At 33.4% G+C, this 17559-nt stretch overlaps 2 protein-coding genes across 2 annotated transcripts; both read left to right on the top strand.

Annotated features, from left to right (window-relative positions):
- Positions 1-902: 902 nt before the first annotated feature.
- Positions 903-1699, top strand: LOC131625364 (non-specific lipid-transfer protein A-like). The gene is made up of 2 exons (XM_058896230.1): positions 903-1301; positions 1547-1699. Exons 1-2 carry the CDS (start codon positions 964-966, stop codon positions 1554-1556), a joined length of 348 nt encoding a protein of 115 aa, XP_058752213.1. The 5' UTR covers positions 903-963; the 3' UTR covers positions 1557-1699.
- Positions 1700-16059: 14360 nt separating this feature from the next.
- Positions 16060-16810, top strand: LOC131625366 (non-specific lipid-transfer protein A-like). The gene is made up of 2 exons (XM_058896231.1): positions 16060-16412; positions 16658-16810. Exons 1-2 carry the CDS (start codon positions 16075-16077, stop codon positions 16665-16667), a joined length of 348 nt encoding a protein of 115 aa, XP_058752214.1. The 5' UTR covers positions 16060-16074; the 3' UTR covers positions 16668-16810.
- Positions 16811-17559: the final 749 nt, after the last annotated feature.

Here is a 17559-nt window from a genome sequence, read left to right on the forward strand (position 1 = left end):
CTAATAGACTTCCAACAAAAGATCTCTTGGTGTTAAGAGGTATTCCTATTCCTTCCGAAAATTTAATTTGCTCTTTTTGTCGAATTGTACCGGAAAACCGGGATCATTCTTTTTTTGGTTGCCCTTCCGAAAAGATCTCTTTTTGTCCATTTACCACAAAACATTTAAATAAAAGTTTAATTAATAAAAAGTTGTGTTAGGTTATCTTAGGTTATGTGTGAGAGTTTAGAAGAGAAGATTTTGAAAAAATAGAAAGATTAGGTGAAAAGAATTGAGTGATTTTGGTTGAGAGAATTTTAGAGGGTTTAATTTTATTCATAATACAAAATTATTTTTTCAAAAAAATCATATATTTTCCTATATTTTCTTAAACATTCGTTTTCGGAAGTCTTCCCCTAACCTCCGGTCCAAACTCCCTAAGATAGCCTTAAGTAAACGATACAAAAATATATTATAAAAATCATAAATGTTATTCAAAATAAAATAATAAAAGCACCGGTGCCTCAGAGATTGATTTCTTCCCTTGCTCGGTATTTGCTTTCTTCCCATGTACGCAAATGTGGAAGGAGATTGTTTTACTTCATCGTTTTTAAATTTTGATGACACCAAGTTTAATTTCTTGTAAAGTATCTAATATTTATTAAAACTATGATGCGTTAGACTTTGTGTTTCTTATTGGAAAATGGTACAAAATACTAATAGATGTGCAATGTTTTAAGTTTTTTCTCACTGACCCAACAAATAGAATGCCAATCGTGGCAAATACTTTCTTCAAGTATCGACAACACTCAGTAGCATTTCAAGCAATAACGTAACTTTTCATGGTGAATACATAAAAAATTACCTTCTATAATATATTTTTACCTTTACAATATGCCACATCTTAAGCTATATATATAGATACCCCACCTTTCAATCTTCATATATCATACACTGAAACACAAGTAAGTTTAAAAAATCAAGATGAAGAATTTGAGTTTGATTCTAATATTTCTAGTCCTATTGCTCCTAAATACCGAGCAAGGGAATGCTCTTGATTGCGGACAAGTACAGTCATCTGTACACCCTTGTGAGGCATATCTCCTCAAAGGTGCTAACGAGCCATCAGCTGGTTGTTGCAGTGGCGTTAGATCTATAAAATCTTCGGCAACCACTGTTGATGAACGACGTGCTGCATGTGAGTGCTTGGAAAAATTTGCTAACAAGTACCCTAACGTTAGAGATGATTTAATTGCCTCAGTTCCAGTACGTTGCGGTGTTGACTTAGGTTATCCTATAAGCAAAGCCATGAATTGCAATGAGTAAGTTTTCAATATTTCTTTCTTTATAAAATTACACTTTAACATAATTTTATTTATACTGTTTATGAAGAGAAAAACATATATATTTAATGTTATGGAAAATTATTTATAAATAATACAACCCTTTGTAATAAGTGTAAAAATAGTTGATAAAGTAGTAATTTAATCTTGCTTTACTTCTATATGTTTTACAAATTTATTTTTTATTGTATTGCTGATATTATTTTTTGTGTTTTGTTTGGCAGCATTCCTTGAACTCAATGGAGATAATAATAAACTGAACAGGGTGGACACATGGTTGTTCTTATAAAAATAATACAAACCCTGTATAAGTATGTTCTATGGTGGAATAAAATTTATAGTGATTGTAATAAATACATGATATTTATGTTTATATATATATCTTTGTGCACTCTTTTTAATTATAGAGATTAACTTATGCATAAAAAGATAGACATTACTTTTTCAATTGTTCATTTTGGTAATAATTTTCTAGTCAATGTTTATTTTTGAAATTAAAAATCTTAAAAAAATAACAAAATTAGTTTTTTAATAAATAAAAATATATTGAAAATATGAGTACAAGAGATACTCCAACCCAATAGAACAATGGTTTAGACAAAAAACCCAAACAGAAAAATTAATTGCTAAATCCTCTTTTTAAAATAATTTACATAAAGTTCTCATATGATTAACAATGTGAATGAATCATATTTCTATATCCCCTATATATATATTTTCTTCAAGTTTCATTCTAAAGAGCTTGTAATAACCTTGTTTCACATCCCCTCTATGAGGATTCTCATCTTTTCTTTTCAAGAAGTAAATCCTTATCCAATAAAGTACGAGGATCAATACAGTCAATCCTTTGAAATCATTCTTACATCTTCGAAAGATTAGTCTTATAACTAAGTTTGCGTGTGATTCCACATCTTAACCAAGTGAATCCTAACACAAGGTGGGATGCGGGGTGAGTTGTGATATTATAAAATTGAGATTAATTTATAAAAACTTTTATTTTTGAAAATGTTTATATTAGAACATATAAATAAGCAAAGACATAGAAACAATATAGTGGATACAAGATGATGAATAATATAGATATGGAATGGAAAATAAATAAACAAGACAAAATAAAGAGATAATGGATAGAGAAATGCATCAGAGGTTTATACATGTTTGGAATAATCACTTGGCTTATTCTTTTCCCTAAGAGATTTCTCTTGAGATTTCCACTAAAACCATACTTTATATTTTATATGATCAACCAAACTGCCTTTGCCAACATTTGGATCTTTTACAATGAATTAATCAACGAACATTCAACAATAAAGAGAACTTTTGCATAGGATTAGCTCAGAAACCTTCACTCGAAGGTTTTTTAAAGATTAGCTTACAACCATTAAATCATCTAGAAAAGATATTACAGAAGAGAATCAAACTCTTGAAAAAAAATTTAAGCGTAACACCAGTTACAACAAAACTCTCAAAATGGGTTTTCAGCCATTCTCCATTATGACAATTCTAATGAAAAAGAAATTTCAAAAGTAGAGAGAGTATAAAAAATAGTAGAGAGATTTCTGTTCAGAATCGGTCCTCAACAAAGTGGCTCTCAGTCTCGAGCACCTCCGTCAGCATCCAGGAATCCGTGGAGACCCCTCGTTGGGTCGGAGGCATCGCTGACGACGAACCCGAAGTTGAAGGACGTCCTTGATCAGCCATAATCACCTGAAAAGTAGGGGAAAATAGTGAATTCGACAACACAATCAAATCCACCCTTCCACCACTATTCAAAGTGAAAGGGCGCACAAACGATCAAAGGACGAAAGATCCCCGACCATGCCCTTCCCTTAGGAATCGGTCGTCAAGCAAACTGCCACTCACGCTGACTCGGGATAAACATACACATTGCCCCTAGGGCAATGCTTCCAGAGAAAAATCTAAAAACACACTAAGGGAAACGTAGAATTCCTAAAGATCAGTGAAGTAGAAGCAAAGTTCACAACAAATAGCCTACTATTCTCAACCGTCAACGGCGGAGAAATCAATCTTCTCCACCGTATACCACCAATAAACCACAGAACTTGCATCTAAAGTCACGCTAAAAAAACCCTACCCTAACCGCATTTCATACGTCTCTAGACAGTCGAAAGGAAAAACAGGGAACAAAAGGAGACGAAGGTGTGAACTTACGATTAAGATCCTGATGAAAATGACGATTGTAGCTGATGAAACGTCATGGTGGAAGACGTGGTCGGCGAAGGAAGAAGAAACGCACGGGGAACAAGCTTGAAAAGTTTGAAAAAGAAGACAGTTCAAAGTATTTATAGGCGCCTAGAAACGTCACGCGCGCTGCACGTGAACTCTGTAAATGGAAAATCATCATTAACCCTAAGATCCTACGAATAGACTAGTCATCATTACGCATTAAATGTGACACGTATCTCGAACAGCTAACTGCCAAGCGATATGCCTCCAAGCTCCTGGCCTAACCGTCCCTCTCCCCGTGCTTTCTTGACCCGACCGGAGGCACCAGGTCCTCCTCCCCGGCAGAGCTCCTCTACCCAGCTTCCTTAAAGTCGTTACTTCCACGGCCGGAAGCTATGACTTGGGGGGCTCCTTTTCCGGACCGGCCTAATTATTCCAATTGGCCAAATCCACTCTTTGGCCCAATGCTTTCTGATCCAAACACGCGACAACCTCCCCCGGCCTGCTCCGGGAAAACGCAAGACAAAACCGAGCACGCTGAAGCCTCGTGCTCGGCAACGGCTAGTTATCTGTGTTTCTTGGCAGAAAACCACGCGCGGGCCCTCAAAAGATGAAGTCCGTTTTCATAGAGCTGCCCTATAAATAACCCTCTAACCCTAGAGGGAAAGGTAATCACTTTCTTACCCAAAATCTCTCACTTTTCTGTTGTACCTAGTTGTCCAAACACTAACTTTGGCATCAGAGTGCCTTGTAGGTACAACCACCTTTTTTTCTCTCACCCGTCCCGAAGTTCAAGCCTCACAATTGTTGGCCACCTGTTCTGCTCGTAAAGATCAAGTACAAACCCGAAGAGTTTGTATTTTGTATTCTATTTTATATTTTATAATTTTAATTGGATTTGATCTTTTGTATTTCCATATCATTGAGGTGAGAAGGCATAAATTGCAGTTTGTCCACAATCTGCGTTTTCATTTCTTCTGCTGTCCATAATCTGCGGTTTCATTTCTTCTATAGAAGTTGCGCTGCAGAAATTGCGGTTTGTCCATAATCTGTTCGTGAAAATGTTTGTGTGAATGTTATGTTTTGTAGCAACTTATCTATTACGATTGTTTTTTAGAATATTTGGTTGTTGATTATTGTCTTAAAACTACATTGAGAACATTTTGAGGTTTATGAAATTATAATTTTTTTTTTTGTTTTTTTTTTGCATTTAGTTGTTGATTAAAAGGAAGTTCAATTCTCAAATACTACTACCATGGATCTCGAAACGAATCGAATCGGTTAATGTGGATCTCGAAACGAATCGAATCGGTTAATGTAAAGTGGAAGAGGATTTGGATTACAACCACCAGCAAACTTTCGAGTTGCTATCTTCCTGCAAATGCATTTGCATTTACAGTGTAGATAATATATCACTATGTTGTGTTCTTGGATGCACGAACATCAATTATTTCAATCACTACAAAAAACTCCTCCCCAGCGACATAATTAGCGACGTGGAAAACGCGTGGCTCCAAAATGCTTGTTGCGACGTAAGTTTAACATCGCCACCTATATTTTAATATTAAATCACTTTACAACCTTAAAGTGATTAGAAGTCAGACATGGGGTAATGTGAAAAACAATTGCGACGTGGGATACACGTCGCTACATTTATTGCATAAATTAATTCATTAAAACCCATATCATTCAAATGGGGGGAATATTCAAATTTTTGAAAAATTTGGTTGTGACGTTAGTATCACGTTGCTACATTTAGAAATCAAAAACAACGTTCCATTGATGTGACACAGTGGCAGCTTTGCAGGCAGAAGCATTGATGAATGTGACCGTTGCCATGTTGCGACGTGTATGTCACGTGGCAAATAGCGATGTGCAATCCACGTCGCTACATTGTCTATTAATATAACCATCTCACTTCCCTCCACCACCATTCACGAACAACTTCCATTTTCTCTTCTGCACAAACGAAACAGAACCCTTTCTCTCCCAAAATCCCCTCCTAAAATCCAACCCTTCTCTCCCAAGATCAATTCAATCCCAATTTTTTTTTGAATCAAAGGTAGTTAAGGTTACATTTGATATTTTGTTTATTTTCTTATAATTTCATTATATATTTTGTTGTTAATTTTTAATTTTTTTTGTATAGATTAGTAGATTGAAGAAGGTTGTAGATTGAAGAAGGAGGAGTAGATTGAAGAAGAGGTAAGTTATTTTTGTGTATTGTAGTATATTTTAAATAGATTTAATAGGTATGTTTGTTGACATGTTTGTTTATAAAATTTGTTTAATAGGTATTGTAGTTAACTTGATAATTTTTGTGTTTGTTGAAAATAAAATTTGTATTGTTTATTAGTTATGTTTGCTGATATGTTTGTTTATTAGATATGTTTATTTGATATATGTTTATTAGATATGTTTGTTTATTAGGTATATTATAAAGTTTTAATTTTTAATTTTTATTATATATATTATTTATTATAATGAGTAATATTATACTATATTAAAAAAAACAAAATATATATTATATTTATATATTTGTTTATTAGATATGTTTGTTTATTAGGTATATTATAAAGTTTTAATTTTTAATTTTTATTATATATATTATTTACTATAATGAGTAATATTATACTATATTTTAAAAAAACAGAATATATATTATATTTATATATTTGTTTATTAGATATGTTTATTAGATATGTTTGTTTATTAGGTATATTATACTATATTTTATAAAAACAGAATATTTATTATATTTTTATATAGAATTTAATTTTTATTATAAATTTAATTTTTACATATATATAAATTAAATTTTTTATGTTTATAATAAAAAGATAATATTTTTATATTATGAATTATGAAAATAAAATATTAAAAAGAAAATATTTTTATACATATAAGTTATGAATTTTTTATGTTTATATAAAATAAGTTATTTTTTTGAAAAATAGAAATATAAACAAACTATAATTAAAAATACATCATTTTTATATATATTTGATGAAGAGAATGATGTGGATAGCGAAGATGAAGAATAACTAAACATTGAATGTATATTTATATGTTAATGAATATTTATTTATGTGTTAATGAATATCTATTTATGTGTTAATGGATATCTATTAAATATATATTTATGTGTTAATGAATATCTATTTATGTGTTAATGGATATCTATTAAATATATATTTATGTGTTAATGAATATCTATTTATTTGTTAATGAATATATATTGATCTTAATGAATTTATTATCTTTGTTGATGAATAATAAAATAGGTAAAATGCCACCTAAGAGTAAAGATAGTGGTAAGAAGTCCCAACGTCCGAGGATACTAGTATGTGACGCGCCTCACATGGCCGTGTCTCCCCGCCCTCAGAGTGTTGATCATATGTCTTTAGCCAGTACTCAAGCTTTTACCCCATTACTCTCCTCCCACACATTCCCGTCTGGGGTACCTGCATCTTTCCAGTACTCAGCGGTACCGCCATCCTTCCAGCATCCTGGTGTGCCCTCGTCCTTCCAGTAGGCGAGAGGACCTAGCTTTCCATTCACACATACTGGTGTGCCCCCGCCCAGATTTCATTCACACATACTAGTGTGCCCCCGCCCAGCTTTCCATTCGCCCATACTGGCATGCCTTCATCCTTCCAGCAAACTAGAGGATCTGGTTTTTCATATTCCATGCAGATGACTTCATCCTTCCAGCAGACGGGAGGATCCAGCAGTACACATCCGACACAGGCTGGATGATCTCCTAGTCCACGCCCCACACAGGCTGGACGATCTCCCCGTCCACGTCCGACACAGGTTGGACGATCTCCTAGTCCACGCCCCACACAGGCTGGACGATCTCCCCGTCCACGTCCGACACAGGCTGGACGATCTAGTAGTCCACGCCCCACACAGGTTGGAGGCTCACGCACCCCACATCCCACACATGTACCAGCCCGTGAGGTTGATGAGGCAGTTGATGAGATAGATGGAGATGATCTTCGTGGGAGGGATGATCCCGATGAGATTCATGTCGTTGACGGCAGATTTTGGATTCATCCCGAAGGAAACTTTTATAGTATGTATACATTTTCATTTTTTGTATAAATTTATATCTAACATTTTCATTTTTTGTTTCAGTTTTACGCCGAGTTGGACTGCTGCAAGGATTGTTAACTATATAATTCAGCAGATGTATAAATCAGCTTTTAAGAGCTATGGGGACGTCGAGAATAAAGATGAATGGTTTAGAATGTTTAAGGTATTGTTATTTATTTAAGTTGTGCATTTAATTTATTTTTTTAGTTATGGTTATTTAAATGAAATTCTCATTATAATTACTTAACATTTTATTTTAATGTCATACAAAACATTATTGCAGGAGAAATGTGTGTGGGATCCATTGAGTGAAAAAGCCGTTCAGAAAGTTTTCAATACCATATGCTCTAAAAGAATGCCTGATATGCTACGGCGAGTAAGGGAGAATTATGAGCTTCACGGCATCCGTCCTAGTTGGATAGGCGAGGAGGTTTTTCAGGAGCTTGTAATATATTGGAGGACTCCATAATTCTGGGCTAAATCAGAAACTTTTAAGAAGATGAGGGCATCTGAAAAGGGCGGTTGTGTCAACACAGTTGGAAGTATTAGCACCGCCGAGCATGCCCGACGATTGGTAAAAATTTTAAAATTTTTAAGTTACATCTTTATTCATAATATATTTTACTAATTATTTTTAATTATATTATTTAGGCTAAGGAGTTGGGGAGAAGACCATTGATGCCTGAGCTGATTTCGAGGATCCGAACAAGGAGATTGGGAGGTGTTGTCGACGAGCGCACGAAGATGTATCTTGTAAGGGAAATTTACGTTGTTTATTTTTTTTAAATTAATACAAAATTTGTGACGTGAATTTCATGTGGCAATTGATAAATTGCCACGTGAAAATCATGTGGCAAATCATAAGTTGTGGCGTGAAAATCACGTGGCAACTTTTTAATATATTTTAATTTATTATGTACATATTTATTTAGTATAATTAAATATTCATGTAAATATTTAACTTAAATTTTTTTTATTGAATATGTGTGCAGGAAGAATATGATAGACGGCTTGCCATTTTTCTGGAAAATAATCCTCAATTCATACCAGCAGAGGGGGAGCCGCTTAACGCGGATGTTGATCACTACATTTGGTCTGAGGTTATTAAAGAAAAAGGGCCTAATGGTTGCTTTTTTGGGGCTGGAAATTCGGCGTCCAGCTATAGACGTGGTGACCGCAATCTGTTTCAAAGAGTTCAGGATGGAGAGGGTGGATCGCGTCAACCAAATCTGACACAGGAACAAACTGAATTAATAAGGCAATTGGCGAGACACGAAAATGAGGCCCAGATGGAGATGATGCGGAAGAAGCAGTCTGATATGGAGGAGCAGCATGCGCAAAAGATAGAGGGCATTATGAAGAAGCAAGCTGAGATGGAGGAGCAGGTGAGACAGTTTATGCAAGGAGGTGGAAATTACAGTAATGCTCCTCCTCAAGAGCTGGAGGATGACGGAGTGGCTGATGATTTTAATCCGGATTATTATTTTCCGGATGATGATGCCTCTTAAAAACATTTTGTATTTTATTTATTTTTAATTTATATTTATGTAACTTATTCTACATTTTAATTCATTAAAATATTAGTTTTAAATTTTTAGTTTTATTTAATTGAATTTATTATATAAAGTTTATTATATGAATTTATTTTTTAAAATTTTATTATATAAATTTTATTATATAAATTATATTTTATAGATTTTATTATATAAATTTTATTTTATAGATTTTATTATATAAATTTTATTATATATAAATTTTATTATATATATTTTATTATATATATTTTATTTTATATTAATTAATTATATAAAACCAATAAAACCAATCACATTGAATGTAATATCTATTTATTATATAAATTTTATTTTATATATTTTATTATATAAATTTTATTATATATAAATTTTATTATATATATTTTATTATATATAAATAAATAAATTAATTATATAAAATCAAATACATCCTGCGTATTAAATTTTTTTTTAAAAAAAAAGCATTTAATGTAGCGAAGTGCAAACCACGTCGCTACATTGGTCAACAAACACACTTTCCCACACCTGCCACACCTGCTGTGTGTGCAGGGAGTTGTTTCCTATGTAATCCTGTTGCGACGTTGGAGTCACGTCGCTACTTTCTGACGTGGTCTCCACGTCGCTACAATGTTGCCACTTTAGCTCCTGCGACGTGTTGGCCCACGTCGCTAATTTATTGTTGCCACGTGATTTTGCAAGTTGCGACGTGTTGTCCACGTCGCTGCAGACAACATTTTTTTTAGTGAATCTCTCAATTGTAACCAATAAAGACTAATTAACTTATTTGATTTATTTTGTTTTATTCCTTATCATCAAATATCATACAATTGAATGAATTGTGGTAGTAATAAATACATAAAATCAAAATTATTAAATATGTTTATAATTGTTATTAATTTAAAAATAATTTATGAACCCAATATAGTTTACCTAAATAATAGTTTATCCAATATAACTTTTATTTTGAGACAAATAAGTAGTATAATAATATTATTTTGACGTGTTATGTGAATGCAAATATAGTACTCTTTTATTTCTTTAAAATACTTCTAAGGGCATTTCGATAGCGGATTTCGATTTGAAAGTGCTTTTAGATTTTTGGGTATTTTTTTATTAATTACAAGTATTTTTAGTAATTTTATATTTGTGTTATTTATTTAAATATTTTGTTTTAATTTATTTCATTAATAGTTATAATTTACTAAAAAATTAAAAACATATTAATTAATTCTGATTGTAATTAACGGAAAGATGTCTCTAAAATCTTTCATAACTATTGTATTTTTAATATTTGAATGTTTCTAATTATTGTATTTACTAATTAAAATCTTACAATTAAATAATACATTAATTTAATTTTAGAATCTTCAAATTATTGCAATTGATCGTAAAATATGTCGATAGTAAATTTTAAAATTTATTTCTTAAATTAGAAAATATATGGAACATTTAATTAGAAAGAGTATTACCCAACAAAAAATAGTGAAAAATGATGTTTCAAATTTGTTAGTATAACACTAATTTTAAGGTAAGAATATACATCGAAAAATAAAATACCATAAATAAGATTTCAATATTTTTTAATATGCATGTGATAATTTTTTATTAATCGGCTATAAATGACTCAATTTTAACTTTTTCAATTACAAATATAAAAATTAAACCTAGAGAATTTTTAAAAACAAGGAGTTTTAATATCTAATCTGACAATTATAATTATATATTACTCTATCTAATCAAAGAGTTTTAATATCTAATCTTGACAATTATCGTTATATATTACTCTTTCTAATCAAAGAGTTTTAATAATATAATTGTTTATAATAATACTGTTGTAATTCATTCAATGAACATTACAAGTTGTGTTCTAAAATGACAAAATAGTAAAAGTGAGTAAGTGCTAATAAATGCATGTAATAAAGTCTCACATTGAAAGATTCACTCACTTTGAAAGCCTCTATAAAGAGTTAATACCATTAACTCAACAAAAGGACAAAAGAGGATAAAGTGCCACATTGACAAATGTGGTGGTCCCAAGCATTATGCCACTTGTCCCAATCCTACAACCACTCGCTGGTATCGCCACCGGCGACACTAGCTGTGACTCCGGATCCGGGGGCGTGGGCGTAGAGGCGCTAGTGGCGTCTTGTAGACGGCACTTGAGCACTTAGGCCGTTTGAAACAATATTAACATGGCCTATAAAAGGATGATTCCGGATTAAGAAATCACATAAAAAAACTGAAATTCCTCTAAATAATTCCAGAGCATTCTTCGCTGCATTCGAGTTTTCGCCGGTCGTGCGCAAACTCGATAAGGCTGAATTATCTTGGGTATTCATGCATCAAAACTCTAAGACACTCAAGAGTGCTTGAAATACTATAAGGAAAGTGATTCTATTCACGATTCCAGCCTCGGTCCATTCGATTGAAACTGATATTTTTCTAACAATCTTATAGTATCTCAAATCATGGCCACTGACGCTTCTGTTTCAAGCATCAAACTGATGAACCAGGACCTTGTGAAACTTGATCATTTTGATGGAACAAACTATACCCGTTGGCAAGACAAAATGACATTTCTCCTGACTACTCTGAAAATTCAATATGTCTTGGATCCTGATTTGGAGGAAATTCCAGAAGCAACTGCGGATGACACCGATGGAATTAAAAAGGAGAGAAAGAAACGTAAGGAAGATGAATTGTTATGCCGTGGACATATTCTGAACACATTATCCGATCGTCTCTATGATCTCTACACTAATACTGCATCTGCAAAGGAAATCTGGAAAGCGCTTGAATTCAAATTTAAGGTCGAATAAGAAGGTTTGAGAAAGTTTTTAATATCTAAATACTTTGATTTTAAAATGTTGGATTCCAAGCCTATTCTTGCACATGTACACGAGTTACTGGTTCTCGTGAACAAAATAAAATCCGTGAAAATTGATGTCCCTGAAGCTTTCCAAGTCGGTGCAATCATAGCAAAATTGCCACCTTCATGGAAAGGATACATAAAGAAATTGTTGTATAGTTCTGAGGATTTCTCGTTGGAGAAACTTCAGAAACACCTTCGAATCGAGGAAGAAACGAAGGATCGAAAAGACCGAGTCCGCTGGATTTGCAAAGGCAAATACTGTTGCTGCAAAGGGAAAAAAAATATGATGGCACAAAAAACCATCTTGGTCCAAAGAAAGAATATAACAGGTTCAAAAACTCTGGCGGACAAAAAGGCACTAAAAATGGATGTTACGCATGTGGCAAACTCGGACATTATGCTCGAGATTGCAAGCACAACAAGCCCAAAATTGAGGTTAATGATGTTCATATTAATGACGACATAATCTCTACTGTAAGAGAAATTATGGCCATCAAAGGAAAAGTCCAAAGATGGTGGTATGACACATGTGCAACTGTACATGTATCTTATGATAAAGCGGCATTCAAAACCTATACCAAAGTCAATGATGGATAGGAAGTTCAAATAGGCAAAGAAGTGCGATCAAGAGTCGTTGGAACAGGATCCGTCGAACTCAACTTCACCTCTGGAAAGAAAGTCACTCTTGTCAATGTCTTTCATGTTCCCGACATGAATAGAAACCTTGTTAGTGGGGTCTTGTTTGGAAAACCGGGTATTAAATCTGTATATGAATCGGGCAAGAGAGATGATGATGAGAACAAAAAGCTACAATGGTTGAGCTTTAGTAAGCGCTGCTGATGTTGTTGTTCGTCGCGGAAGAGAGAGCAGAGAGCGTGAGGACGGGAGAGAGAGAGGCTCCGCCTCTTTTCTTTTCCTTCTAGGGTTTTCAGAACCCAACTTTGAGTTAAGAGATGGAAAGACGCATTGTATTTACGTTTTTAATTTTCTTTTCATTTTTTAATTAAAAAAAATAGAAAAGAAAATAATTAATGAGAGGGAACTAAAAAAAAGAAAGAGGGAAATTCTGGCGGGGTATCTGTTTTTGGGCTTGGGCCACAGTTTGAAGTGAAAATTATAATGTCGCGGTTTTTATTTGCGGCTTGAAAAATCTACAGTTTGTTAATCGTGGCAAATGAAGAAAATGCCACAGTTTCACACTCCGGATTCAATATTTCAAAACATATGTCACCGTCCTAGTTTGTTAATCATTAATAGAAGAATACAATATTTCAAAATATTACTACCATGGATCTCGAAACGAAACGAATCGGATAATGTGGATCTCGAAACGAATCGAATCGGTTAATGTAAAGTGGAAGAGGATTTGGATTACAACCACCAGCAAACTTTCGAGTTGCTATCTTCCTGCAAATGCATTTGCATTCACAGTGTAGATAATATATCACTATGTTGTGTTCTGGGATGCACGAACATCAATTATTTCAATCTCTCAATTGTAACCAATAAAGACTAATTAATTTATTTGATTTATTTTATTTTATTCCTTATCATCAAATATCATACAATTGAATGAATTGTGGTAGTAATAAATACATAAAATCAAAATTACTAAATATATTTATAATTGTTATTAATTTAAAAATAATTTATGAACCCAATATAGTTTACCTAAATTATAGTTTATCCAATATAACTTTTATTTTGAGACAAATAAGTAGTATGATAATATTATTTTGACGTGTTATATGAATGCAAATATAGTACTCTTTTATTTCTTTAAAATACTTCTAAGGGCATTTCGATTTGAAAGTTGATCTTACCGAGCAGATCAGATGGCCAGCAACAAAGAAAGCTTGAAATCCGGAACGGTTGAGAGGGGTAAAAAGGGGTTGTACCTGCAAGGCACTCCGATGCCAAAGTAAGTATATGTTCCACAAGGTACGACAAAGTGAGAGAATTTTGGGGTAAGAAAAGATTACCTTGCCCTCTGGGATTAGAGGGCTATTTATAGGGTATCCTTAAGCGAAATCAGCTCCTCTTTCTAAGCCGTGGATTTAGGTAACGCATTAGCTGGCCGCTTATCGGGCACGAGGCTCTCTCGTGGTCGGTTATCTTTAGTGTTTGCCCGGAACGGGCCGGGGAAGGCTGACACGTGCGTGTCCAGGGTGCCTTGGGCCGAAGGTTGGATTGGCCCAATAAGGGTGATTGGGCCGGTCCAGAACAGGAGCCCCCCAAGTCGTTGCTTCTGCTTGTGGGAGCGACCACTTAGAGAAATTTTGATCCAGGGGATCTTCCGAGGACATGTGCCCTGTGTATCCGAGGAAGGTTGGCCTGAAGCTTCCGGGGAGAAGAAAGGTCAGGCCGGGAGCTAAGAGGCGTGTTGCTTCAGAAAATTCCGTTGGGGGGCGTGTCGCATTTAATGCAAAATGATGGCTACCCTATTCGTAGGCTATTAGGGTTAATGATGGTCATGCCGTTTCGCAGAGCCCCATGTGCGGCGCACGTGACGTCTTCAGTAGCCTATAAATATCAGGGTCCGCTATTTCTCCCAAACTTTTCAAATTCTTTTGCTTCGTTCTCTTCCCTCCGCCGCCGACCGTGAGCTTTGCTGTAGTGTTCTTCTTTCTATTCTTCGTTTCTTCCGTCAGAACCTTACTCGTAAGTTCGTTTTTACCTTCGTTTTTAGCTTTCTATGCTTTGATTGTTTTTAGAAATCGTTTGCATGTGGTTAGGGTAGGCCTTTAGGGATGATTTTGACAAAGATATAGGATGAAGCTGGTGGTAGGCGGCGGAGATGGATTATTTCTTCGCTGCTGGTAGCGGTGTATGGTTGAATCTTTCGCTTATGGCTACATTCCAGCTTGTTGACTGAGGTTTAGGAGTTTTGGTTATGTGTGAATATGTTTTTAGCGTTTTCTCTAGGAAAATAGGTTATTGTGACGTAGCGTGCGTCTCATTTCTAATTAATTTTACTTAAACATGTATAATCTACTTTGACTGTTGGTGGTGGTTTTTTTGTGAGTGCATAGGTAAGAGTAAAGTACCCGTTCGGATATGGAAACTGTTATGTATAGGATACAAAATTTTAATAAACATTTAAATATAAATATATATGTCAATAGAAAATAATAATTTCTCACTATAATATATTGAATAGAAAATTATATTGTTCAATTTACCACAAAACATTTAAATAAAAGTTTAATTAATAAAAAATTGTATTGAAGAAGGACTTTTCAGGGTTTTGGAGAGCTCGATACGGATGCGTATTCATACTCTTTCATCAACATTCACTAAAAAAAAAATCATCTGCCACGGACAGAAAACCGCGGCAATATGCAAAATAATCGTGATTATAAGTTTTTGTCACGGTTTGGCCACGGAAATTAAACTGTGGGATATGCGGGCGTGGCCTAAAGTATAGTCCACGATTTTGTAGTTTGAGCCACGTTTTTTGTAAATCCGTGGCTTGTATAGGCTACAGTTTAGATATCTAGATTAAGGCCGAGGTTTACCATTTCTCTCAGTTTTAAACCGTGACCAGATCATAAAACCACGGTTTCTATTCAATGTATAGCATACGATTTAGTTGCCTAGGTCTTGTCACGGTTTGTTTATAGCCACTAATTAAAACGGCGGCTATATGTAAGCCAATTTTACATGTCAATTTTACTTCATCGTTTTTAAATTTTGATGACACCAAGTTTAATTTCTTGTAAAGTATCTAATATTTATTAAAACTATGATGCGTTAGACTTTGTGTTTCTTATTGGAAAATGGTACAAAATACTAATAGATGTGCAATGTTTTAAGTTTTTTCTCACTGACCCAACAAATAGAATGCCAATCGTGGCAAATACTTTCTTCAAGTATCGACAACACTCAGTAGCATTTCAAGCAATAACGTAACTTTTCATGGTGAATACATAAAAAATTACCTTCTATAATATATTTTTACCTTTACAATATGCCACATCTTAAGCTATATATATAGATACCCCACCTTTCAATCTTCATATATCATACACTGAAACACAAGTAAGTTTAAAAAATCAAGATGAAGAATTTGAGTTTGATTCTAATATTTCTAGTCCTATTGCTCCTAAATACCGAGCAAGGGAATGCTCTTGATTGCGGACAAGTACAGTCATCTGTGCACCCTTGTGAGGCATATCTCCTCAAAGGTGCTAACGAGCCATCAGCTGGTTGTTGCAGTGGCGTTAGATCTATAAAATCTTCGGCAACCACTGTTGATGAACGACGTGCTGCATGTGAGTGCTTGGAAAAATTTGCTAACAAGTACCCTAACGTTAGAGATGATTTAATTGCCTCAGTTCCAGTACGTTGCGGTGTTGACTTAGGTTATCCTATAAGCAAAGCCATGAATTGCAATGAGTAAGTTTTCAATATTTCTTTCTTTATAAAATTACACTTTAACATAATTTTATTTATACTGTTTATGAAGAGAAAAACATATATATTTAATGTTATGGAAAATTATTTATAAATAATACAACCCTTTGTAATAAGTGTAAAAATAGTTGATAAAGTAGTAATTTAATCTTGCTTTACTTCTATATGTTTTACAAATTTATTTTTTATTGTATTGCTGATATTATTTTTTGTGTTTTGTTTGGCAGCATTCCTTGAACTCAATGGAGATAATAATAAACTGAACAGGGTGGACACATGGTTGTTCTTATAAAAATAATACAAACCCTGTATAAGTATGTTCTATGGTGGAATAAAATTTATAGTGATTGTAATAAATACATGATATTTATGTTTATATATATATCTTTGTGCACTCTTTTTAATTATAGAGATTAACTTATGCATAAAAAGATAGACATTACTTTTTCAATTGTTCATTTTGGTAATAATTTTCTAGTCAATGTTTATTTTTGAAATTAAAAATCTTAAAAAAATAACAAAATTAGTTTTTTAATAAATAAAAATATATTGAAAATATGAGTACAAGAGATACTCCAACCCAATGGAACAATGGTTTATACAAAAAAACCCAAACAGAAAAAACAATAGCTAAATCCTCTTTTTAATTAAAATAATTTACATAAAGTTCTCATATGATTAACAATGTGAATGAATCATATTTCTATATCCTCTATATTTTCTTCAAGTTTTATTCTAAAGAGTTTGTAATAATGGGTAACCTAAAGGTTTTCCTACATTTCTTTTGCAATCTTGTAGTGAGAAACACCCAAAAACTCGTCATTTTTCAGAGAAATGGTGATAATAGTTTTAGACTTTAAACAATTCTTTACTTTTTTTTCCTTTTCTTCTTTGAGGAAATTTCTCTATCTTTGTTTTTCACAACAACGTTAACTTGATGTGAGGGAACAACATAACCTTGTTTCACATCCCCTCTATGAGGATTCTCATCTTTTCTTTTCAAGAAGTATATCCTTATCCAATAAAGTACGGGGATCTATACAGTCAATCCTTTAAAGTCATTCTTACATCTTCGAAAGATTAGTCTTATAACTAAGTTAGCATGTGATTCCACTTCTTAACCAAGTGA

The sequence above is a fragment of the Vicia villosa genome, unplaced genomic scaffold (assembly GCF_029867415.1).
Source record: "Vicia villosa cultivar HV-30 ecotype Madison, WI unplaced genomic scaffold, Vvil1.0 ctg.000210F_1_1_2_unsc, whole genome shotgun sequence".
NCBI lineage: Eukaryota > Viridiplantae > Streptophyta > Magnoliopsida > Fabales > Fabaceae > Vicia > Vicia villosa.

Coding starts and splice junctions, on each gene's coding strand:
- LOC131625364 (XM_058896230.1), top strand. CDS start 964: ATGAAGAATTTGAGTTTGATTCTAATATTTCTAGTCCTATTGCTCCTA.
- LOC131625366 (XM_058896231.1), top strand. CDS start 16,075: ATGAAGAATTTGAGTTTGATTCTAATATTTCTAGTCCTATTGCTCCTA.